At 42.5% G+C, this 26,431-nt stretch overlaps 1 protein-coding gene across 2 annotated transcripts in view; it reads right to left on the bottom strand.

Annotated features, from left to right (window-relative positions):
• The window catches only part of UST (uronyl 2-sulfotransferase), a 322,433-nt gene extending 296,002 nt beyond the window's left edge, over window positions 1-26,431 (bottom strand). The window contains exon 1 of one of the 2 annotated variants that reach the window (XM_008051829.2): window positions 26,023-26,431. In XM_008051829.2, coding sequence (XP_008050020.1) covers window positions 26,023-26,269 — 247 coding nt within the window. In that variant the 5' untranslated portion in view covers window positions 26,270-26,431. The remainder of the gene's footprint in view (window positions 1-26,022) is intronic. The other variant, XM_008051830.1, reaches the window with a different exon arrangement.

The following is a 26,431-nucleotide window of genomic DNA, read 5'->3' as shown; positions in this document are numbered from 1 at the left end:
ATTGTAGAGATGAGGTCTTGCTGCCCAGGCGGGTCTCGAACCCGCAGGCTCAGGCAATCCACTCACCTCAGCCTCCCAAAGGTGCAGAATTACAGGCTGCGCCACCGAGCCCGGCTCAACAAATATTTTTAAATGAATTTTTATATGTGTGTGTGTGTGTATATACAGAGGGTGCCAAAAAAGTATACAGTTTAAGAAAAACTTAATTAAAATTGCAATATTCAATATATACTGATAACAAAAGATGAATATAAGTCACATTTTTTTTTTCTGAGTTGGAGTCTCACTCTGTCACCCAGACTGGAGTGCAGTGGCTGCTCCCAGCCACCGCAGCCTCGACCTGCTGGGCTCCGGCGATCCTTCCGCCTCAGCCTTCCAAGTAGCTGAAACTACAGGCGCGCGCTACCATGCCCGGATAATTTTTTTTTTTTTTGATTTATTGTAGAGATGAGGTCTCTCCGAGTTGCACCCGCAGGCTCAGGCAATCCATTCACCTCAGCCTCCCAAGGCACAGGATTACATGCTGAGCCACCGAACCCGGCTTATAAGTCACATTTGACTTCTGCAATTATGAGAGGTGCTCACAGTGGTTACCATCTGTGTCCAGACACTTCTAATTACAGTGAATATCTCTTAACATCTAAAATGTGTATACTTTTTTTTGGCACTCCCGGTATATAACTTATATTCAATACAATTCCAATTTAATCCTATCTATATTGCATTTTTCTTACTAATATAGCACCAGACACAGTGATGATCAAAAAAGGGTCCCTGCCCTGTCATCAAAAAGTTTGCAAAAAGAATTGAAATAAGGCCCACAGCACAGTCAAATAACATCCAATAAGAATTGGCAGGGTCCAGTTAGGTTCTACCTACTATCACTACTGCCAAAATAGAAGATGACTTTTACTATCACAATAAAAAAGGAATGAAATACTATTTACACTCCCTATTGCCTCTAAAAAACTGGCAACTAAAGGACTTTCCACTCGCTGGGTGAGTGAATGGGTGGGAGTATCAAGTTTGGAAGGACACAGAGAGAGTGCCAATGCTCCAAATGATATCAAATGATATCAAATGACCTTGCAGATAGACACTTGCATCGTTCAAGTCTTTATTCTCAATCAAGAGTATAAGTCAGAACACTGCTAGGTTGGAGAAGGAGAGGGAAGGTATAGAAGAAGTAATGGGAGGGAGGGGAGGATGACCAGAGGAAACTGGTTTTCCATGACGCCCTGGCAAGCAGAGGTGAAATCAGGACATAACTCCATGTGCAGCCACACCCTGGGCATCAAGACTTGTTAATAGTCCCTAATGACCAGGATAGTTTCTGCCATTTGGAAACCGCTGAACACACTATAGGGTTCATGTCCTCCTGCGGTAGTCAGCTGTGAGCTCTCCCAACAGAACTCCAGGAGTTGAGGACAGTAACGTGAAGGAAACCAGAACATGTAAGGATTATTCTCTGCCATGATAGCTTTCACAAGTTTGTGCTCTCAGGTGAGAAGATTGCCTGAGCCCAGGGGTCTGAAACCAGCCTGGACAACTTGGTGAGACCTCATCTCTATAATAAACCAAGAAAAATTAGCCGGGCGTGGTGGTGCATGGAAGAATTTTGAAGCCCCGTAAGAATTTTGAAACATTCTGTATATCCTAGCATATTTCAAATCAACCTCTAGAATTTTTTATCATAAGTTTAACAAGCTGTAAGGGGCTGGGCTCACTGGTTCAGCCTGTAATTCCAGTACTTTGGGAAGCAGAAGCAAGTGGATTGCCTGAGCCCTTGGGTTCAAGATCAACATGGACAACTTGGCAAGACCTCATCTCCACAATAAATCAAAAATTAGCCAGGTGTGGTAGCGTGCGCCTGTAGTCTGGCTACCTGGAAGGCTGAGATGGAAGGATCACCGGAGCCCAGCAGGTCAACATTTGGGTGGCCCTGAGTGTGCCACTGCACTCCAACCTGGGTGACAGAGTGAGACTCCAACTTAAAAAAAAAGGCTACAAGGGATGTAGCTCACATCATATCTGTCAACATTTTAAAATAAAACAATCACATTGTTTTGATTATACACATCCAGCAGAATACATAAATGCATAAATCACACAAACACATACACGCATCATTGATATGACACCTGCTGTCATGAATTAAAAAGTTTATTTCATATAAATTTTAAATAAGCTAAAATGAACATACTTTTCAGGGATTTGTGTGTGTACAATTTATGCACACACTTGCGTACACACACACACACACACACACACACACACACACACACACACACACACACACACAGAGACAGATTCACAGTGAAACTGTTGAAGCTTAAGTTCCAGGAGCCAGTACTTACATGTGTTCCTTTCCCAGCGTGAGGAAAGACTCTAACAGTAAACTCACACGGTCACATGTTTTTGTAAAATCCGCAAAAGGAAGCTATTTCACTGCAATTGGTCCAGACCACTGTCTCTGACCACTCTAACTTCTCCCTCCTCATGCAACCTCTCAGACTGCATGACATTGCACTGCAGTGGGCATTTTCTTACTCATATGTTTTTAATTCTTTTTCCTTAAGAAAGCTCTCAAATTTGTATAATATTCAAGCCCCACAAAACTTGGCAGAGAACAATAAACATGAGAACAAGAACACTGGTTACCTCGGGTAGAGGGAGGCCAGGAGAGGGATGGGAAAGGATGGCATAGGATTGTTTAAGTTATTCTCAGTATTGGGAAGCCCTTGTTAGAGGTGAGTTTGTTAGGAAGCAAAGAAGGAATTAACAAGTTTCTCATTCAGTTTCTGAAATTTACATATCCTTTTAAACATGCTGAAAATAAAGTACACATGACAAACTTTTCATCTTGAATTTTCATTCCACTGTTCCCACAGACTTTTGTTCTAACAGATAAGATGTTTATGCTTATAACTAATTTATTGATCATTCTATTCTATTTCTGTACAACAAAAAAGTATGCAAATTAGAATTCATTTAAAACGTTATGTTGTGACCACAGTGCTTTAAGAGTTTAAATGTACATGTAGAATCGAGTTATTATTAAGCGTGCCTTTAATTCACAACTGATCAAAACAACATAGAGATTTTGCAAATTTCACAAATAACTATTAAAAATCAAAAGTAAAATTTAATCACAAATGCATTGAATAAGGCTGTCAATAACTGAATTTTAATGATTTCAGTTTTATTCCTGTTTTTCATTTTAATAGATATGAACATGGAGAATCCTTGTTTGCATCGACAGCAGAGGAATGGAAGGGGTTTAATTATCACAGTGTCACTCGCTTTAACATCTTTCTAAATCCCATCAAGATCTGTTGGTGATTTATCTGGTGAGATAACGTGATTAGCTCCTCCTTCACTTTGGTTGAAAGCAAAGAATGGAAGCCACCTGACCTGCAAAAGGACTTGCTGTGGTCAATAGTCATTCACTCCCTCCACGCCAGCGTTCTGAACTCCTCTTTTGGCACCTGGAGGTGTTTGACACCCAGTACAGAGTCAGATAATCCTCTTTTCTAAAGTGGGGGAGGGTACGTTGAGAGGGAGCTGGTGGGAAGGAGGACCACACGGCAAGTTCTCAGGGAGATCAATTTTAGGAAAGAATGATTTGCCAGCGATTGAATTGGGAATTTGATCCCTCCGACACAATCCCTGCTCAATACCTCCGGAAAGTCTTTGTGTTCTTGGCGCCTCAAGGTACACAAAACCCTCTTCTGAACCCTACACCTGGCATGTGGTGCAAATTCATACATTTACATCAGTCCCTTATACTGCCCTCTTCTTAAGATGAAAAACAAAAGTAGAGATGTCTTATATAAGTATTTCAACAAAATGTCACTCAACAGAAAGGACTTGAATGTTTACTTTTTCTTGTGTACTAAAAAAAAGTAATGAATGTGAGTCTGTACATGCATGTGTGTGTATAAAACTGTCTTCTAAGGTTTCCATTTACACTTGAAAATAAATTAGACTTAATACACATGCCTTCTAATTCTAAACATAAAAATCATTTTAAAATTCATATAACTAAGGTAGGGCACGGTGGCTCAAGCCTGTAATCCCAGCACTTTGGGAGGCCAATGTGAGAGGATTGCCTGAGCCCAGCCTGCCTAACTTGGCAAGACCTCGTCTCTACAATAAATCAAAAAAATTATCTGGGTGTGGTAGCGTACACCTATAGTTCTAGCTACTTGGAATGCTGAGGCGGAAGGATCCCCTGAGCCCAGCAGGTAGAGGTTGCAGTGGCCGTGAAAGTGCCACTGCACTCTAGCATGGGTGACAGAGTGAGACTCCAACTCGAAAAGAAAATTTGTATAATTCAAAAGACATGGAAAGAAACGTAAGTCCCAAATTGTAACCTACTTTATAATTAATTTCACAATATATCCTATTTCCTATAATTTCTTACAAAGTTCCTCACACATTTTTGTAAGAACATGTACCCAGAATGCCTAGAATATGGTGACCTCTTTGCTGAACTGGAAAGAGAGGCACCCAAATAAAACTTCTAATAAAGGCGTAAGACCATCGTACCAAGTGATCTATAACAGAAACAAAGAACTGAATACTGCATGTTCTCACTTATAAGTGAGGACTAAACATGAATTACATTAGTACAAGGGAGGGATCAGCAGTTGCTGGACACTGTCAGGAGAGAAGGTGGGGGCACGTAACAACACAAAGGCTACCTGGTCCTAAACCAGGAGAAACGAGGACAACTTGGAGGCTCAAACTTCACCTGCATGCAGCCTACGTGTGTAGCTAATTCTGACTTGTATCTCTATGATACAATGCAATAAAAATAAAGGTGTAGAAAAACAAAAGCCAGTAAAATGAATTCCATTCTCTCACTGACAACTACTATAAGATGGGAAGTATGTTTGATCTTTAAGAAGAAAAAAGTCCTCCGACAGATGAAGTTCTGAGATATTCAAAATACATTTATTTAGAGCTTTTCACTCTGAGAAAGATTCTGGCACAGAGCCCAGGTCTTAGAGATGAGGGATAACCCTGGAAGCCTGAAGGGCCCATCCAAGGAGAGGTCCTCCACCGGGCTCTGCAGATGGCAAGCCGGCTGGAGAATGAACAAGAACATCACCCTGCCCCTTAATCATCTGCCCTTTCAACGTGCAATTCACACTGAATTTCTATACCTCAGGCACTCAGCATCCTTCAGCTGATGGCTCTCCTGTTCCTGCCAAAAATTAGGCTGCAGAAACCGATAGAGGGAAACCACCAGGAACATGCCCAGTATTCCATTGCACTATCTTTTCTAAACACATAAAACCACTGCACAGCAACAGTTAAACTATCACACCTCAGCTCCCCCAGGAAAATACCAGCGCCGAGCTGTGCTGTGGTTTCATATTATGCTTTTCTGTTTTACCAAAGGCCAGCATAAAGCACAGCCTCATGAAGAACATGTCCTCATTTTCTGGGAGGAAAAAACTGTAGAAGATATTGTTCATTATAATACTCTAAGATCTAATAGATGTCTCATTTGGGGGAGATAGGAAGAGAGGAACCACCCTTCCCCATTGAGTGGGTGTGCTTCTTAGATTAGACAGTAATAAGATATGACACATTTTATTACCTTTTTGCCCTGGCCACTAGAAAATCAGATATAAATGTAACTTTCAGCTGCAAAAACTCACTTCAGGTACACATTATAATTGTCTTAATAAAATATATCACCCTTTAAATGCTAGACCCTATGCAAGTTGAGACAGGTTCACTCAGGCCATGGAGCATCTGTTTAGACCTTTGTCCTCTTCATCTCTTTTCTAAAAAATGCCTTTATATTCCAATAGTCAAATAATTATTTCAAGGACTAACCACCCACCCACTCCATCTTAGTAGAGTTCCATTATATGTGGCCAGGACTCACTCTACTCCAACTGTTTTAACAAAATTAAAGATTTCGAAAGAGGTTTCTGGTTTAAAAAACAAAAATGACTGGAACATTTTGCTTTAGACCTCACCAAAGCAGGTGGCAGAACAGGGTGGGGCTGGAAGTCATCCAGTATGGCCTGGAAGACTGATCGGCTTTACAAAAAGCTATGCTCACAATGCAGGCTCCACAGCCCCGGCCTATGGGACTTTAAGGCTAGATGGAAGTGGGACTGCTTCTATCACCTTCAGTGATGCCACAGAGAAAATAAATCCTCTGTACTCAGTCAACAGTCATTTTTAAACAGCAAGAAATTATAGCCTCAATGCCAACTTAATCTATGACAAAATGGCAATGATCAAAGTTATTGAAATAACCGAACCATGAATTCAAGATATGCGATATCCTATCCTAATGAAAATGCAGTGAGGATTTTTCTTTTCATTTTAGTTAATCAGAAAAAATAAACCATCAGCTTGAAGAATACTAGCATAACAGGAAAATATCATCAACGAGGCAAGTCGACATGACACTAATATGCTAAGTAAATATCTGCAGGATAAGAGTTGTTTTTCCTGTCAAGCTTTCTTTATCGAGATGAAAGCAAGTCAGTTCTCATTAAAAGAGTTAGAAAATTTTTTCAAGACTTTTACTGAAATACGCTTCCATGAAGCATGAGGTGAAAAAAGAAGAGACCACTCTGGTCAGAGAAGACCTGGGTGAGTGTAGACCTACCTCTCTGCCCACCCCACCAGCCGATCAGTCAGGACCCTTCATGTCCCTCTCTGGACTCAAGCTTCTCATATGCAAAGCCAGCTTAAATGCCCAGTGCTCAGAAGGGTGAAGAGGCACACGTGGCAGCGCAGATGCAACCACTTTACAAACTGTAAAGTGCTATTTGAATCTGAGGACCACATCAGACACCTGCCTAGGCTCCTCCATGGTTCCACGTTTTCCTTTCTGTTTACAAAGTTGTCTTTATGAACAACAAATCTGTTATCACTCTGAGGTCTAGAAATGTTCTGTGGTTTCCCATCACATGCCAGTTAGTATAACATAACAACTCCCTTCGCAATCTACCCTTTTACTCTAGGCATCTCCCTTGCAGCAGCCCTCTCTTCCCTTCCCCCACCAAGGTTTCCTGCCAGTCACCTTGTACAGCTCAGCATATTCAAAGGTGTCACGATTTTGTGCAGTGGCTTGCCTTTGCAAGTGATGTGCCTTCCATCTAAAATGCTCCTTTCCCACATTTCTACCTGGCAAACTCCTATGTATGCTTAAACACCCAGCTCAAGTGTCACCTCTTCCATGAATCTCTCTCCTTCTCTCTAATATGCTTCTTCCTCCTCTGTGTTCCCGACAGCATGTGGATGAATCTCTACTAGCATGAGTATCTGTCCATGTGCAGGATGGGGCAAATATAGACGTTCCCATTTCCTGGGTACCTGTTGGAGCTTAAGCAAAAATTAAAAATAAAAAAATGAGACCCCAGGGCAGCCACATGCAGCTTTGCACACATGCCCTTTGGGTGAGCTCCTTGACAACACCCTGGCTTCACCAGTTCTCTGTCCTTTGGGACATCTGGGGAAGAGGGACAATGATGAATTTATACACCCACATTAAAGGTTAGGTCAGCAGTTCTTGCAAGAACCTTTATGTCATCGGCATACTCTATTTTTTTTTTTTTTTTGAGAAAGTAGGATTTATTGAGAAGACAGAAAAGTGGGAGGGGACCTGAAAGGGGTTGCCCCTATTTTTTTTAATCTTGAAAAAAGTGAAAATCTTTTCAAATAATCACAGGGTAAATCTTTAGAACTTTTTTTTTTTTTTTTTGAGTTGGAGTCTCACTCTGTTGCCCAGACTGGAGTGCAGTGGCCGCTCCCGGCCACTGCAGCCTCGACCTGCTGGGCTCCGGTGATCCTTCTGCCTCAGCCTTCCGAGTAGCCGGAATTACAGGCATGCGCTACCACACCCGGCTGATTTTTTGATTTATTGTAGAGATGAGGTCTCACTGGCCAGGCAGGTCTCGAACCCGCGGGCTCAGGCAATCCACTCACCTCAGCCTCCCAAAGGCGCGGGATTACAGGCTGAGCCACCGAGCCTGGCATCTTTATAACTTTTAATCATCAAGTTATTCTTTACAATTTAAAGTGAAGAGGCCAGAGGTCTTAGGACATAGAGAAAATCTTTATCTAGTCCTTTGGGAGAATAGAAGTTGGATAAGAATATCCAGTAAAGTAAAATGTAATTTATATAATCTTACAAGGTCTTTTCCTACAAAAAAAATGTAAGTGACAGAAAGAGCAGAGATATACACAACAAACAACCAACTACTGTTTGTGAAGGCCCGGAGGCAGAATTATGGGTTTGCTTGTTTGAAGACACAAAACACACACACACACACACACACACACACACAAACGCAGGCTCCTACATTCCTACACTCTCATCTGCCACCTGCTCTGGTCAGGCTTCTGCGTGATTGATTAAACTGAAGATGTGCAAGTGCATAGCAGAGATATTACAAATGCAAATTTCCACAGTATTCCAGGCAGGAGAATACCAGAAAGCATTCTCTTTATAATTTGGTGGAGGTTATCTAGAACAGAAAGAGTCCCTCTGAAGTTCCAGTGGAGACTCAGAGAGGTTAAGTGAATTGCCCAAGGTCACACAGCTGCACAGCGGCAATGCCAGGACACAAACAGAGGACTTCTGATTTGAAGCCCAATGCTTTTCTCAGACTACACTGCCTCTTGTCATATCAAGCATCCTGCTAAAGGAAAATTCACAGAAGAAACCATGATTTCCTAATCAGAAAATGGAGCTCTCTTGTCCATCTTGTTGGCCTTTAATGCCTACGTTCTCTGGAATTTTATATACATTAAACCGAATAACAATCCACAGGAACTAAATTATGAATGATCATCTAGCTGCTTATAAAAAATGGCGCTAAAATGAGTGCTGTGCTTGCTCCTGAGATGTCCTGAAGGGCTGAGGACTGGTGGAGTCAGGCTGCTGTCAAGGAGCTCACCCAAAGGACATGTATGTAAGGCTGCATGTGGCTGCCCAGGGGTCTGATTTTTTGCTCAGGACCCAACAGGAACCCGGGAGGCTGAAACCTGTATACCTGTCCAGTCCTGTGCATGAGCAATCCAGGCAGAGCTGGCCAGGAGAGTCATCGTGTCTGCCTGACCAGAGCACCAGTGACTACAGGATCCACTGATGAGGGCACAAAAGTTCTTTCCAGAAACAAGGGCAGCTGAAGGAGGGAGCTAGGGACCAGCACAGACAGAGGCAGCTGGGAGAGGCAGTAGAGGGGACGAGGCCCAAGCACAGTTCTAGAACCACCAAGAGGTACCAGATGGCTTCCAAAGCAGTCCCACCCCCAGAATCCAGTGGCAGACAGGGCTTTAAATCTTCTACAAGAGTTCAGCTCAAATCAATTCATTTTAATGTTTGAAAAATGAATTGACTATTAAGGAATGATATCATTCAAGGATGAAGACGTTGTCTCTGGCTAGACTTTAAAAATCATTGAATTGATTTACTTTATATCAAAATAAATGCCAAAGTGATTTAAAAATTAAATGGAAAAAATAAATAAAAGAATGAAAAGAAAATATGGAGACTGTATTTGGTTGGGATACAAGGCTTTTCTAAGCATAAAGGCAAAGGAAAAATTAATAAATGGAAAAAAGAAATTAAAGCACAAGAAAAATAAAAGAAACTGATTTCAAAAACTGAGGCAAACGAAAAATCAGGAAATTAGCATCTGTACATATGTCAAAGGGCTAATACCTTTCATTCCTAAAGAACTCTTATAGTTGATAAGAGAAACAAATCTATAAGAAGAAAAAAATGGGGGACAGGTTTAAAATTGTAATTCCCAGAAGAAGAAAGCTGTTTTTTTACAAGAATAAACTGTTCACTTTCACTAATATTCAAACAAATACAAATTAAAGAATAAGAATATCATTCTCACCAACCAAATGGTTAGGGAGTTTTTAAAATATTATATCCAGTGTTTATAAGGGTATGGGCAAAATAAGTAATAGATGCCTGGTGAAATATACAAAGCTGCCTCAGTATGACAATTTATACTAAAATTAATTTTAAAATGGGTATACACTTGAACCCAGGAACTCTGTGTCTAAGAATTTATCCCAGGGAAATGGATAAGTCTACAAAGATTTAATAATATTCATCACAGCTTTATCGACAATTATAAAAACCAAAAATGGGCAAAATATCAAAAAAACCTTTTCAAAGGAATTACAATACAGTCACAGGGTACTCTGCCACCATGAAAACCAATGTTGTAGAAATATATGTAATTTGCAACATGTAAATTATAATTTGCAAATATGTAAAAATATGACATTTGTCATATTGCAGAGTGAAAGAAGTATGTAACCAAACCATAACAGTCATGAATAAAGGAATTAGCATGCTTTTTAATTTCTTCTTTGTGTTTTTTTCTATTTCCCAATATTCTACAATGAGTGTATATTAACAGTTTTGATGAATTCTTAAAATTGTGTTTTTAAAGAATTATATCGAGTCATTCTAATTATTTGCTCTCTTTGCATCCAATTATTTGCTCTGGCTATTAAAAAAAAACTTTCCACCGAGTATTTAGATGTTAGGGGCACTTAGTAATGCTTTCTATGCCTCAGCATCAAATTTTAAAACTGCACAAGAATCTGCAATCACTATTTGAAGAAACTTCATATTCTAAGACCATTGGTTTACTTCCTATACTTATCAATGTCTGTATGCTCACAAAATTCCAAGTACCCTGCATTTCAATCCCATAACTTGCAGAGATGAATAAAAACAGCTGTTTTAAACTTGAATCATACAAGGGTGTGATTCTCACTTAAGAAAAACCTAATGTTCTTAAATTTGAACAACCAAATTGGTGACTGAAAATTCAGTTTAAAAGAAATGTAGAAAATATTTAGCAGTACAGTTCTTTAATGGGCTAGGCTGAACCCTGACACATTTGTTTGTTTACAGGTGTTAATTGTTTCCTGGAAATGCTCCAGTGTAGCCCCTTTTTACTCAAAGTGTGGCCCTCTGACTGGCAACACCTGGGAGCTTGCTGGAAATGTAGAATCTCAGATCTGACCCCAAGCCTGCTACAACAGAATCTGTACTTCAACAAATCCCAAAGGGATTTGCATACACATTAAAGTCTGAGAAATGCTGGTGTAGAGAAGCTGCAAGCTAAAGCATTGTCACAGCCAAATAAAAGATTATAGATCAAGATAAAGCATCCCTAAATGGTACTGTAAGAGAATTGAACAGACACAAAACTCCCTGGCCCTGTATCTATTAATACTACAGCGGGTCTCCTCCTTGGCTGCATGTTAGAGTTACACAGAGAGTTTTTAATCAATACAGATACCCAGTCCCACCCCGACCAAATGGATGGACATCAGTGTTTTCCAAAGCTCTCCAGATTATTCTATCTTGCAGCTAGGCTTGAGAACCCTGATCTGCTGGCATAAACAGGGCCTTAGGCAAAGAGATCATCAGTCTAACGACAGCCAGACATGACCAAGCCCTGCTTCTTACTTCTTCCTGTAGGCGCCACCACCTCTACCCCTATGTTCATCATGCTTCACATGGGATCTTAAGTCTTTCTCTGTCCCTCCAGGTATAATGCAGCTCCACGAGTGTGGCGACTGTCACTGTCTTCAGCACCCAGCACATAACTGGCATTTGATGAGCATTTGTGGAAAGAATAAACCTGCATAGATGGAAGCGACAACACATGAAGGAAAGGAAGGCTAGTAAGCCAAATGTGAAGGAGGTTGGGTGGGTGAGAGTCACAGAACATGTGTCTGATCCTGTAAGTCTCACCAGTGTACAGCTTCAATGAAATATACACCTCACGAGCAAGACTCACTCTGAAATTAACAAAGTCACCCATCATTCCAGGTGGCCTAGAAAAAAATTTAGGGAAATGGAGAAATACATTCTGGCAAATAGATGCATAGTGCCATAAAATGACTAAAACACCTAGAAGCCTGCTCAGCAACCAAAGTAGGTTCTAGTAGGTTCTCCCAACCAAGCTAGGAACCAACCCTTAACAACATGCCTGAGCACACACTCTATGCCAGAGTTCAGGTCAGAAACAAGTATGTCCATGGCAGCTGCATACATTTCAAGACACAGTCACATGGAAAGTACACGCCTCTCCCCAGCCTTAAGGACCAGAAGAACAAGACATAGGATGCTTGGATCAAGTCATTTCCAAATGCATTTGAAAAGTTCACCATCTGCCAGGCTTGGTGGCTCAGCCTGTAATCCCAGCACTTTGGGAGGTCAAGGCGAGTGGATTGCCTGAGCCCTTGGGTTCAAGACCAGCCCGGGCAATTTGGTGAGACCTCATCTCTACAATAAATACAAAATTAGCCGAGCAAGGTTGCATGCGACTTAGAAGGCTACTTAGAAGACTGAGGCAGAAGGATCACCAGAGCCCAGCTAGTTGATGCTGGAGTGGCCATAAGTGTGCCACTACACTCCAGCCTGGGCGATAGAGTAACACTCCAACTCAAAAAAAAAAAAAAAAAAAGAAAGAAAAGTTCACCATCACATTATGAACTTCCAAGACTCAAAATATCATCACCGAATGGTAGCCCTAGATATATTTTACCTAGGTGAAAAGGGTAAACAAAAGATACAGGTTATGAATGCTAACCTATTTCTTTCTCTCTTCATTCCTGGGAACCTCTTCATGCTTCATCTCACAGCCTGACAAGAAGAACCAACCAATCACCAGTGATGGAAATAATACAGTATAAGGCTAGACCCAGACTCAGAACAACCTTTTGATTTGGGAAAAGCACGAGCAAAGAAAACAAGATGGCCTCAATCCTGTCTTCTGCTAAAGCAAAATAAAGACACTGAGCCATTTGGTTTTTATATTTATGTAGCTTTCTGGAATCCTTTCTCCATTTTTTCCTTCATGTCCTATGCAGCTATTAGCTAAAGAGCTGTTTCTATGGGTTCTCAGGAGAGCACACCACACGTGTTCGGGAGTAACCAATGTTAACCCCACGCGGCTTAAATTGGCTGCACACTCAGAGGTTATGTCAACATTCTCCCCCTTGGGGCAGATCTTTCACACAGGAACACCTCCCTCGACCTGCTAAGAGGTGACTGCACCACAATCTCCAGGTTCGGCTGGCGGGGCTGCAAGGGCAAGCGTGGCCAAGCCCCAGCTGCTCAGACACCTGCCCTCCTTCCTCAGCCCTGCCCTGTCTCCTCTGTCAATCATCACTCCTTGGTTTCCTCCCCATTGCGGTAAAAATAACTTCCTCTTGAAGTGTCTAAATCTGTATGTGATTTTACACACATTTTTTGGCACATCATTGGATAAATTCTGACACTAAAGCAGAATGAAATTGCAAGAGATCCACAATCACATTTCTGTAAAACTCCGACCAGATGAGTCAGTTCCACTGTTTTCTCAGAGACTGAGAAAATACTTGCAGGCGAGATGCTGCGTGGTGAGCACCCCATCAGTTCCTTTCAGCCTATGCTTCTCAGGAACTCAGTAAGGTCTCCCGGAGGGAGGAGGGCAGAGCAGAATGCAGGGGGCTGTGTGGCATCTGCCCCGACTTGTTGGCTCCATGCTGAGCGTGGAGGAGGGTGTCTCAGGGGGCCAACCATCACACAAGCATGGATCCAAGAACTAGGCTGCACTTGCACAGAGCCTGAAGCAGGGCTCCAGACACCCAGCCCAGGCCCTGCTCCCACTAACACCTACAGAACAGCGCTGGCGGTAGTAGTCATGCCCGAAGAACACAGTTTAGAAGAGTATTGATATATTAAACTTTTTGTTATCCCCACACTAATCCCATTTCCTGGGGAAATATCTGTCCCCAGTTTGGGTCTTTTTTGCTTTGTTTATGGGGTATTATTGCTCAGAAGTTTTCACTTTAAAGTCATTTTTTTTTTCCTTTGTGGTTTTTGCTTTCTGTGTCTGAAAATGACTTCAGATGAGAAACTACTAAAAGATAGACCTTTTTTTTTTTTTTGAGTTGTAGTCTCACTCTGTTGCCCAGACTGGAGTGCAGTGGCATGCTCGCGGCCACTGTAGCCTCGACCTGCTGGGCTCCGGCGATCCTTCCGCCTCAGCCTTCCAAGTAGCCGGAATTACAGACATGCGCTACCACGCCCGGCTGGTTTTTTGATTTATTATAGAGATGAGGTTTCACTGCCCAGGTGGGTCTCGAACCTGCGGGCTCAGGCAATCCACTCACCTCAGCCTCCCAAAGGCACGGGATTACAGGCTGAGCCACCGAGCCCGGCTGAAAATAGACCTTTTTGACTAGACAAGATTATGGGGGTGGGGGGAAGACACAACAGCCATCTTCCTATCTCCAGTTATTTGAAAGACTATAAAGTCCAATAGACTATTCCATGTAGCTCCCAGAAGAATGAGCAGAAATAAATGGAAGCTATGAAGAAGTAGTTCACCACACTTAACCCTCTTAGCCACTGGAGCTATCCATGTTGGGGGCCGGGGGTGGGGGTGACCAGAAGAGGCAACTGGGCAGAAGTTGTGAGAATCTTCTTTGAACAACACAACTTCCTTATCCTTACTGGTTCCTTATCCCTACTGCCCTTCCTCTTCCTTCCTATTACATAGTAAGACTCTGGGTTCTAGAAACCCATGTCACACCCTGCTTCCCCACTCTTGGCCTTCCTAGAACCATTCTGCTTCCCACAACTTCTGGGGCAAGTTCTGGTGGATTTGTTGAAAAGTGCTGCTGACCTTAATTAAAACAAAACTTTAAAAAAAATGATTAAGACTTTGAAAATGACAGCAATGATGGCTTAAGATGTTTTTGCATATTCTATGTGCCTTAGTCACTTGACTTTTTAAAATAAGAAAATAGCCTTACACTGTATTATTTCCAGTTGCTACAGTTAAATGACCTCTTGTCTCTTTCAACACATGATTTTAAGAATAGAATGGGCCTTAAAAAGAATCTACTTCAATGAGTCTAAAGAGAAGACAGGGACTCTTCCCTGGGAACTGTATATAAAATTACTTAGAGGAATTTTTTTAAAGGACTCCAAAAGCCATGTTCTTTCTCCCTCTCCTGGCCACTGGGACATATTCCCAGACTGGCAGGCAAGACCATATGGAAACAGCTACTGATGAGGCAGGTCCTAGGGAAGAAAACAGTTGAGAACAGCAGATCTAATCCAGCTCCTTGGTTTCAGAGATGAAGATGCAGAACCTGGGAGGCTCGCATGGCTTAACACTGACCATGACCCCATTGGGACTCCTTTAAGACCCAGGTCCAGTGTTCCTTCCATCTAGCCACATGGCTTTGCCTGACGGTTCTGCTCATCCAATGGGAAGGAAGCTCTGTGCTGGAATGGCAAAGTTATGGCTTTTAAGGTTCCTAAACAAAATTTTACTTCCTATGATATAATGTCAAGTTAGTATTTGCTTTCAACTGTTCAAGGAATTGGGTGACCAGCTATGCCAGATGGTGTGGCTCTTACTTGTCCCAACACCAGTCAGAGGCTGGCAGACCAAGGCAACACTTGGAAGCTGGGTATGGGAAGCAAGCATGTTACCAGCCTCCTGGTAAAGACAGATGATCTGCTCCTGTGATTCACTGCCGGTTCTCCGACTTGCAACGTAAGGGGAGCAGGAACTGAGAAAAGAAAGTGGCTATATTACTGGATGTGGAAGTTCCATCGTGAGCGGGAAAAGTTCTGGTAGCAAGCACAGTGCATGCCTGGCATCACGATGGTTTCTGAAAGGGTGTAATTTATGGATCACTAGTCCAATCCTTGAACAGCTGGCCATCCCAGAGAGTAAGCATACTCCCTCTACACTGCTATTTTTATTTTGTGAATGCAGGGGGGAAAAAAACAGTGTGGACAAATCCAAAACAGAGAAAATCAGGCTGTGCAAAGAATCTGTTCTTTAAAAACAGTTTCTAGGAAGCAGACGAGAAGAAACAGGAAGGTGTGTGTATATATAATTAAAGGGGCAGGCAAGTGACTGGAACTTGACAGCTGTTGAAGAACCCTTGCCAATCTGAGGGTGACAAGATAAGCCACAAAAATACTAGTTAAGCGATGTCGTATTTCTGGGTTAGATTGATTCCTTCAATTGAAAGTCAAGTCAGAAGTGAGTTTAAATACTCCCCCGAGTTGTGTGCTTGTATGAGTATGTGTGTGCCCATGCACATGTGTATGTGTTCTACAGGAAGAAGGAGTCAGAGGGAGACAAAGAACATGGTGAGAAAATTGACATCTGTTGAACTCAAATGCCAGACCTCAGGTTAGAGAAGTACCATATAAAACAGTAATTATTAATTCTATTGTATACATAACACCTGACCTTCAGAGAAGTTAATACAATTGTTAGAGCTGTCCCATCTAATAAGTGGTAGCAGAGTGCTTCCCATCCAGACCTCTGCTCCAAAACCTATAGCCTTCCTAGTTCCTGATGATTCTGAAGCATAGAAGGTCTTCCTTGATTATTTTTAATACATTTTTTTTTCAGAGAGAGGGTCTCGCTCTGTCACCCTGGCTGGAGGATAAGTGGCAGTATCACGGCTCACTGAAACCTTGAACTCCTAGGCTCAAGCGATCCTCCTGTCTCAGTCTCCCAAGTAGCTGGGACTACAAGCATGTGTTACCATGACTAGCTCATTTTTTTTATTTTGTGTAAAGACAGGGGGTCTCACTATGTTGCCCAGACTGGTCTTGAACTACTGGTCTCAAGTGATCCTCCCACCTCGGCCTCCCGAAGCACTGAGATTACATGCATTAGTAACTGTACAGCTAGCTTTCCAAGAATATTTGTTGAGTGATTGAACAAAGGAATTTATATGTCTCTGAATGCTTTCACTTTCCTTTTCATCAAGACTATGAAAGTTGTACTCACTGAACTAAAAAAGAAAAAAATCAATGGTGTTTCCAGAAAGGTGGTACAGTAAAATGTAATTGGTCATTTAAATAATCTATCAGTAAATGAACTAAGAATTCCTTAATCAAAGCCATAACTTAAGGTTATCTCAATATCTTTCACCAAACAAGAGTAAATGGGTTGGTGCACTGAGCCCTCATTTTATAGTCTGACCATTTTGTGATTCTAAGTTAAAATCAGTTTCGTCGCTACTTCGGAAATCACATAATTCCATGGTCTTATCTCTTTCGAGACTTAAAGTCATGCCTGAAATGCACTGGCTAATTTAACACAAATTGCCACCGAAGGAAGACACTGGCCTAGAGAAAGAAACTGCTGTTCTGCAAACTCCAGAAACAACTGATCCAGGATTCAGGAAAATGACAAGAGACAAGAAATTTGCATTCTAGATATATGCACACAAATCTCTGGATTGATCACAGGTATTCCTAATTACAGCAGGAGCTCTAAAATGTAATTCCAAATTCCTAAAGATAAGGAAGAGGTGGACAATTATTCTTGTATATAGAAGGAAATGTTTATAGAATTAGATGTCACCAGGCATGGTGGCACACACCTGTAATCCCAGCCACTTGGATGGCTGAGGGGGGAGGATCACTTGAAGCAGGAAGATCACTTGAGCCCAGGAGTTCAAGGCTACAGTGAGCTATCATACCACCACTGCACTCCAGTCTGGGCAACAGAGTGAGTATAAGTAATTTTAGTATATTTCTTTGGAGCATTGACTTTGAAGGGCAAGGAAGAAATAGGCAGAAGACAAGAACCGAGCTATAGTCTGTCCTGGCACATCCCTCCCCACATGCTCTGCTTAGAATAGAGACCAAACAAAGCAGGGTTTGGAATTCTTGCAAAGAACAGTTGCTAACTTGCTAACATGCACACTGAGCCATCAGCCACTTCCTGAGGGCCTGTGCAAAGTGCCCAGGAGAGGAATCAGAGTAGAAAGGGGCAGTACAAAGTAAGCTTTCTCCTTTCAAGGAGCTTGCTCACAAATGGTTGCAGTACCAGGTAGAATGTCAAAACTTCAGAAGAGAGCATGAAACAAATACTACAGGAGTTAAGAGATCATCACTGGAGTTTTAGCTTCCTAAACAATCAGCAGAGGCATTAGCAGAAGCAAAGGCAGGTGTGAGACAAGAAATCTGAGCCAGTGGCAATCTTTAGGAAATTATAGACAACTAATATAAAACCCGAGACAGAGAGTCAGTCCAAGAGGTATGGGATAGCTTCAACACTAAGCAGCTCTATCTGGTTCCCTAGTCACTTTGAAGACGAGCATGTTACAAATTATTCAAATTGACCTTTACTAGGCAGCATCCAATTGACTGTATCTATTTTAAAACTTCTTATTTTGATTATAAAAATTAACTAAAAATTTCTGACACTGAGAAAAACAAATATTTCTTAATACTCATAAGTTACTTTACCAAGGAGAAACATATATAGAAAATATTGTTCTTATATATCTGTCATGCATGTTATACCACAATGCGAACACAAAATGAATTGTATTTTTGAATTCCAATTTTATGAGAAAGCTCTAGATTTCCTTGGTATCTTCATGGTACATTATATAAGGAACATAATGTACCCAAATGTTTTCCCCTGCTGAGCTCATCAGCTCTATTCTAGAGAGCAAATATAAAGACAAAATACATCCATTGTACTATAATCTGTTGTTTAAAATGGACTACACTCATATTCCACATATAAGTAATCTTTGTGATATCTCAAAAATACTAAGTGCTAACTATCCAAGAATTATCATTGCTCAGAGATAAATGCAGACAACCAAAGTGTTTAACATTCAAGGTAATTCATAATGGTAAAACAAGACCCTCAAGATTCTTCTGAAGAGGGACCTGTTTCCAATCATTAGTTTATTTAGGTTTTGAAATATAGCCAGACACTGTACTTAGAGTTTTGCTTTTTTTTTTGAGGCAGGGTCTCACTGTCACCCAGACTGGAGTACAGTGGCAACATCACAGCTCATTTCAGCCTCAGACTCCTGGGCTTCAGCTTCCCAAGTAGCTGGGACTACAGGCACGCACCATTGCACTGGGCTAATTTTTTAATTTTTTTCGTGGAGACAAGGTCTCTCTACACTGCACAGGCTTGTCTTGAACTTCTAGGCTCAAGCAATCCTTCCGCCTCAGCCTCCCAAAATGCTGGGATTCCAGGCCTGAGGCACCACACCCAGCCCTCAGCACTTTGAAACTGACTAAAGCATAAAACTAATATCTTGTTCCTAGAAAAGGTACACACTGTGATACAGAGAACAATACATAACGGTATTGTGTCTAAGTCAGTATCATCTTTCCTCGCTCAAAATTAGTAGCAAAAGCATGTCTGATAAGTCTAGTAGCAAGAATATATAAAGAATGCTTACAACTCAACAAACCAAAAAACACAATTCAAAAATGGACAAAGGATGTAGGTAGACATCTTCCCAAAGAAGACATACAAATAGGCAACAAGCACACGAAAAGATGCTCACCATCACTCATGTGAAACACAACTGCAATGATACACTACTTTATACCCCTTAGGATGGCTCTAAATAATGGAAAAAAGAAATGTTGCTGATCATGCATTGCTGGTGGGGATGTAAAATATGCAGTCACTGTGGAAACAGTTTGACAGTTCCAGTTAAATTTAGCATTGCCACACAACCAGCAATTCCACTCCTAGGTACATAGCCCAAAGAACAGAAAACAGGTACAACAGAAAAGTTTGTTCACAAATGTTCACAGCAGCATTATTTACAAAAGACAAAAGGTAGATACAACCCAAATGTCCATTAATGAATAAATAGATAAACAAGATGGGGTATATCCATACAATATTATGGAACACTTCATTCCATAATAAAAATAATTCTTATGAAATATTATTCAACCATAAAAAGGAATAAAGTACTGACCCATGCTGTAACATGGATGAATCTTGAAAACATTTTGCCAAGTGAAAAAAGCCAATTACAAAAGAACACACAATATATCATTCCATTTCTAAAGTACACAGACAGAAGGTAAATTAGTGGTTGCTTAGGGCTGGGGTGATGGGGCAATAGTAAGACAATAGATAAGGGGTGTGGGTTTCTCCTTGTGGTTATGAGAATGTCCTACAACTTACTGTGGTAATGATTACATTTGTCTATGAATATACTAAAAATATAGAAAATGATTAAACTATTAAAAAAATTATAAATGGGTGCATTATATGGTATGTGAATTGTAATAACAAATGCCGAAATGTACTTAATTTGGAATTGTTTTGCAGAATAGTTACTACGTTGTTTTTTTTTATTTTTAGTGAACTGTAAGTGTTTCTGTTCCCATTTCTGGTAAACAAAAGGGTTTGTGTATATCACTCTTTGCTTAAAGGTGAGTGTCCAAAATACAAATATATTTAGATAAGACAAAATGTATTTGTGATCAAGTCTTACATCTTTCTTTAAAAAAAAAAAAAAGCAAGCAATCACTCCAAATAATTCTAGTGGCAACCATTAGTTAAATAAGATGGCTTTTCTTCATGGGTCACAGATACTCACCAGCACAGCTGCAGGGCAAGCTACTGTTTCTGCTCCTTTAGCGTTCCTCTTGGGAAGCAAAAGATACTATTTCTTTTGGAACTCAAAAAGCTTGACCACTTTCTTTCTAGTTTCTCCCAAACAAAACCAACTAGTGTCTTAAACCTGGATGGATGACAGGAAACTTGAAGAAACGCAGCATCTAGATAATCCATATTTATATGTGTTTTTAAACAATTCATACTGAGACGAGTCTACATTAAAAATAGTTTACAAGGCAGAGTGCTTTTCACCATTCAAGCTATGTGTTTACAGAACAGACTGCCATAGTTGAATTCCATTTTCTGCCCTTCTTCTTCTTCTTTTTTTTTTTTTTTTGAGTTGGAGTCTCACTCTATCGCCCAGACTGGAGTGCAGTGGCCACTCCCGGCCACCGCAGCCTTGATCTGCTGGGCTCCAGCGATCCTTCCACGTCAGCCTTCCAAGTAGCTGGAATTATAGGCATGCGCTACCATGCCCAGCTGATTTTTTTTTTAATTTATTGTAGGGATGAGGTCTCGCTGCCCAGGCGGGTCTCAAACCCGCAGGCTCAGGCAATCCACTCACCTCAGCCTCCCACAGGCACGGGATTACAGGCTGAGCCACCGAGCCCGGCTGCCCTTCTTCTAAGACAGTGCCACTGTGTCCTCAACCAACCCTACAATGTAAAATTGTAGCTATGAACAAGAGTATCATTTTTTCTATGTCAACAATTTCTATTGATAACATCATATTTTATGCATTCAGTTCCTAGATTACTGTTTGGAGCCTAACATATTCTATTTAAGCCATGTGTGAGATGCAGAAGAAAAATAAAATTTTGCTTTTAAGGTTCAGAGAAAGTATTCTGTAACAGATCTGGACCTCTATTTTCACATTTTTCCTTTAAATTCATTTAAACTTGGAAAATTTCAAGTTCAATAAAATGACATCTTTTTCACTTTTGACTCTATATTGCCAGCTCATATATAATGCATGTAAAGTGACAATTCTGAGAACTGAACCACTATATCTCCATTTAAAGTGGTATAAATTAAAAATGGAAAGGAAAGCATATCAACTCATGATCAATCCAACAAATTTAGCTCCCATAAAGTCTAAATCATATATCCGAGGTTGGATGATAAATCATTAGAGTTTGCCGGTTGTACCAGATCAGTAGTAAGCCATCTGGCTCATTCTGTTTATATCAACGTAACAAATGTTATTCCAAGTTCTTGATATTTCCACAGCTCATAAGTAATGAGGCTACTGACAGCAAGGCTGCATCATAACCTAATTTCTGAGAAGGATTTTATTTGATTTCTATTTTTTTTTATAGCAAATCAAAGTTTGAATGTCACTACAAAAAAAAAAAAAGACTGAAGTGGAAAGACCACAGTCTCCAAGTTTAAGTGTAACGCTTGCTATATTTTTCTATTTACCCCTTTATATGTTTGTGTTCTCCTCAATTTGAGTGTGGAAAATCAAGACAACAGTTAGCCTTGCATAATTATTCTTTTCCTAACTTCCTTTCCTTTTTTCAACTTTGTTATGGCAGAAAAACACTTAAGGAGAATATACCCTGCCCTTCCCCCAACTGACCAGACAGAAGGAACTATTTCCCACTGGCTCCTGTGGGGGAAGAGACAGCATCATCAGGACTCCTTTCTCTTCCTTGCTCTCACTCTACTATCTGGTTGTCCCACTTCAGCCCATTCCATGCCTCCCCTAACTTCCAAAAGCCTAAGGCCAGGTGAGGATGCAGCTGTTGGCTGGTCCTTCCCTTGAGACACTAGGGGCTTAAGCAGCAAAGCAGATGCATTTTTAAAAGTAGAAACTGGCCGGCCGCAGTGGCTCATGCCTATAATCCCAGAACTCTGGGAGGCTAAGGCAGGAGGACCACTTGAGGCCAGGAGTTTGAGGCTCTAGTGAGCTATGATTGTGCCACTGCACTCCAGCCTAGATGACAGAAAATTGAAAAAAAAAAAAATTGAAATAAAAAATAAAACTATGCATATTACCTTTAGATACTTTATAAATCTCCCCACTTCATCCCAATCCCCCTCTTCCCCTCTTTCTCTCAACTACAAATACATGGGAGGCCTCTTGAAAGCAATACTCTCTAGAACAATGGTTCTCAAATTCTCTGCATCAGAATCACCTGGAAGACTTGCTGAAGCACAGATTGCTGGGCCCTGTGCCCAGACTCATTCAACACGCCTGGGATAAGAACTTAGGATGTGCAGTTGTAACAAATTCCCAGGTGATGCTGATGCTGCAGGTCCAAGGACTCACGCTGAGAACTACTAGCCTAGACATGGCACAATTGCTAAAGAGAGAGAGAAAGCCCAGGAAGCTGTGATTCTAACTAACATCATTCCCAGTTGTTATGGGGCTCAGAAAGGGTCTAGCTCCCTGATAGATAGAAGGAGCATAGTAGGAAGATTAATATAGGAAGGCAGAGTTTAAGCACCCTATATGCTTGAGTTATTTCCCTTCTCCACTGGTCCCTCAAAATACTCAGAGTACAAATATCAAAAGAAGGAAAGAGAGACACCAGGCTCAGTGGCTCATGCCCGTAACCCCAGCACTTTGGGAGGCTGAGGTGAGAGGATTGCTTGAGCCCAGGAGTTCAACACCATACTAGGCAACACAATGAGAATTTGTCTCTAAAAAAAAAGGAAAGTGAAATTATGGAAGTAAAATTTTTATGATCATTTTTCATCAATCAACTCTTTAGATTCTCATTGATTTGCATCTTTGCTATATTTCCATTTTCTCTATTATGCTGCACATAATAGTGAAATCAGATTGATGTGGAGTGATGCCCTTACTTGCCATGGGTCCTTCATACCTCTTTACCCTCATTTTTTCTTGTACAGAAAATGGAAATAACAATAGCGCCTACCAACTGTATTGCTGCATGGATTAATTTCATTCTGCACATGCATTGACTGGCACATACACAGTTAGGGTTAGCTTTTATCACGAGTGCTCATGTATCTTGGCTTTCCTGTGAGAATATTCAATATGTTAAACATCACACTACCTATTTGATTCGGTAGGCTTGGTCATGAATCCAATCAACATGTATCAAGTAACAATTATGTGTCAGACATAGAATAGTGCATAAATATACTGAAATAATACTCTGTAAAGAAAAATGTGGAGTACAACTAAAATGATTTGGAAATGTTTGACTTTATATGAACTTACACTTAAGAAAAATACTCATTTCCAAAACTGGCTAAGGAAATTGAGAGGATGTGTTTACCAACCACAAATTTTGTTTTGACAGACACTAAAATAGTAGAATGAAGGAAAATGGGGGAAAGTAATTCTGCAGATACCTTGACCTTATGTTATTATGGATATATTTTAGACTATCCTAGAGACCACAAGCCCACTTTTCCCCAAAATAATCCTATTTATGTGCCAAAACAACAGGGAACAACTTTGGCTAAGGGTATCCACTTTCAGCTCACAATGATGTCATTTTGACTCCACATCAGACAGAAAGGCAATGATCAGTTAGTAATAGGAGCAGTGTCCAATCGTTCGAGTTTGTCACGGTTTTCTGAATATATGCTGAGAATTCACCTTCCAACAACTGATCACCCAGAGGTATCCATCAGGCCTTACTTTTTTGAAACCTATAGTGAAAAGGTTCATGTAGTAGATATCAAAGTTTCCTGATTTTATCCTTTGTAGCCCCTTTGCTTCTTCCTCCTCCCAGGTTCTCCCTTCCCCAAGAAGGGTACCAGGACCACAACATTTTAGGAGGTGGGTAGTGGTTTTAGAGACCTCCAGTTCTCTAGTCCAGTTCCGAATTCTACCATGAAAAATGAGGCACCTGAAGTTTGAGCACCCCACCAAGGCCAAGTGCTCTTGAGGACACTGAACACAGATGTCTTGGATCCTGGTCTCCTATACTTTCTCCTATACCACCAGCCTCCATATTTTCCCTAAAAGGAACTAATGCACAATTCATTATCAGATTTTATGAGAAAGACCCCTGAGCCTCAACAAACTTACCTCCCAATGCCAGTTAACCATGATTGCTATTGATGGTGAGAATTAAGATAGTCTGAGGGCCAAGGAAGCTCTGAGACATCAAAACACAGAACTCGAGGAAAGAAGTTTGAGTCTCCAATAAAAGGGCATATTGCCCCCAAATTCTCTATGAAACCAGATGCTATGGACTGTACTTTGGAAATGTACTTGGGCAATCTTTTTTTTTTTTAATTTCCCTAAAGTTTCTTGTAAAACTATAGCTCCCCAAAGTTTTTACTGAAATAAACGTGTAACTTTAAAGGTCTCAGCCTCTCTATATGGAAAACATAATTTTAACAGTGTTTACAAATGCTCTGACACATCTGTCACTTTGCTGATGTGAGTGTGTCCCCCTCCACCCCCGCCCCTAATGGCCTTCTGTCTAAACCTGTGGCTTCTGCGACGAAGGTACATTGAGGGTAAATGCGGCAGCCTCCAGCAGACCCGGGTCATTCGGCCCTTGTTGCTTCCAGCACTTCAGTGGCTCCGCTTTCCCGAACCCGCAGAGATGTTGATGTCTGCCGGTTAACTCAGGTTTATTTTATCATCTCGGATGTTTGCAAGAGGCTGGCACTCTCTTCGCCTCTCCCCCACGCCAGAACGACCTCTTCTGGCCACAGACTTGTGAGGGATCCGCATCCTCCCTTGGCCCGGGCGCGCGAGCCAGCGTCCTCCCCCGGCCTGGCACCCCTGGCTTCCGAAGCCGGGACAAGGGAGCCGCGGGGTCACGCCTTCACGCTGGAGCGGCGCTCTCTCCGGTTACAGCCCCTTCCTTACTTCTTCTAAAGACAGGCAGCCTTGCAGCTCACAAACCAGGCACAGTAAAAATACAACAGAAAAGTTCTGATTGAGACGCACACCGTGCAGAGGATCGAGTCACAGAAGGCGACACTGCTAGCCAGGCTGACCCGCGCGCCCTCGGACAGCCCCATACTAACGGGCTCAGCCTGCTCCCCGTGTCACGCTCGCGGGCAGCGGCGGGTCGGGCAGGGACTGTCAAGGGACAAGCCAGCCCGGGGACAGCGCGGAGCCATCCGGGCAAACAGGCTGGTGGGGGAATCTGCGGTGCAGAATTGTCAGAACGGACCGTGGAGAGGGATCAAACCCACTCGCACGACCCGGGGCGCGGGACGGGACTGGACTGTGGTCACTCACAATGCCACGGAGGGGACGGTCCCGTTCCTTCGCCTCTCCCTGCACCGCCAGGCCTGAACACACACACACTCGTGCACACCCACAAACACAAACGCGTCCGCTCCGCCCCAGTTGGGACGCCAGAGGTGGAGGGGGTGAAGGTGTGCGGTGTCCCTCCCGAGGTACCTGCCCAGCACCGCAACCCAGCGGCGCCCGCGGGCCGGACGCGCGGGAGGAAGAAGGCGCTCCGGGCCGCGGACCGATGCTCGCGGGGGCCACACCTGGGGAGCGGGGCGGCGGCGCGCGGTGGCAGCACGAGAAGTCCCCGGCGCGCCCCCTCTCCCCCGGGCACAACTTTGCGCAACCGGTGCCGCCCTCGCGCCTGCCTCCCTTCCTTACCCAAATACTGCCGCAGGTCGAGCAGGAAGCGAGGGGGTCCCCCGCTGAGCTGATAGAAGAGGGAGCCCAGGCAGAAGACCAGGAGGGTGGCCATGCAGAAACCGTAGTCCCGGAGGGAGAAGCGCAGGAAAGGCAGCAGGGCCACCCGGCGCTTCCAGCTGCCCAGGCCCGCAGGGGCGCCCCCCAGAGGGACCCCATGGGGCCAGGGATCCGCGCCGCCGCCGGGATGCTGCTGCTGCTTCTTCATCGCCTGCTCCGCCGCCTCGCACAGCCCGCCCGTGCCAGGAAAAGGTCACCCATCCGCCGCGAGGAGGAGAGCCCGGCCGTCCGGCTGCACATGGGGAGGGCCGCGCGGAGGGCAGCCGGGTGGGGGCGGGGAGGGGCCGAAGTTGCCGGGCTCAGGAGACTT

This window comes from Carlito syrichta, unplaced genomic scaffold (genome assembly GCF_000164805.1).
Source record: "Carlito syrichta isolate Samal-C Ts95f unplaced genomic scaffold, Tarsius_syrichta-2.0.1 Scaffold236941, whole genome shotgun sequence".
Lineage (NCBI taxonomy): Eukaryota > Metazoa > Chordata > Mammalia > Primates > Tarsiidae > Carlito > Carlito syrichta.
This window is presented reverse-complemented; position numbering and strand designations above follow the sequence as displayed.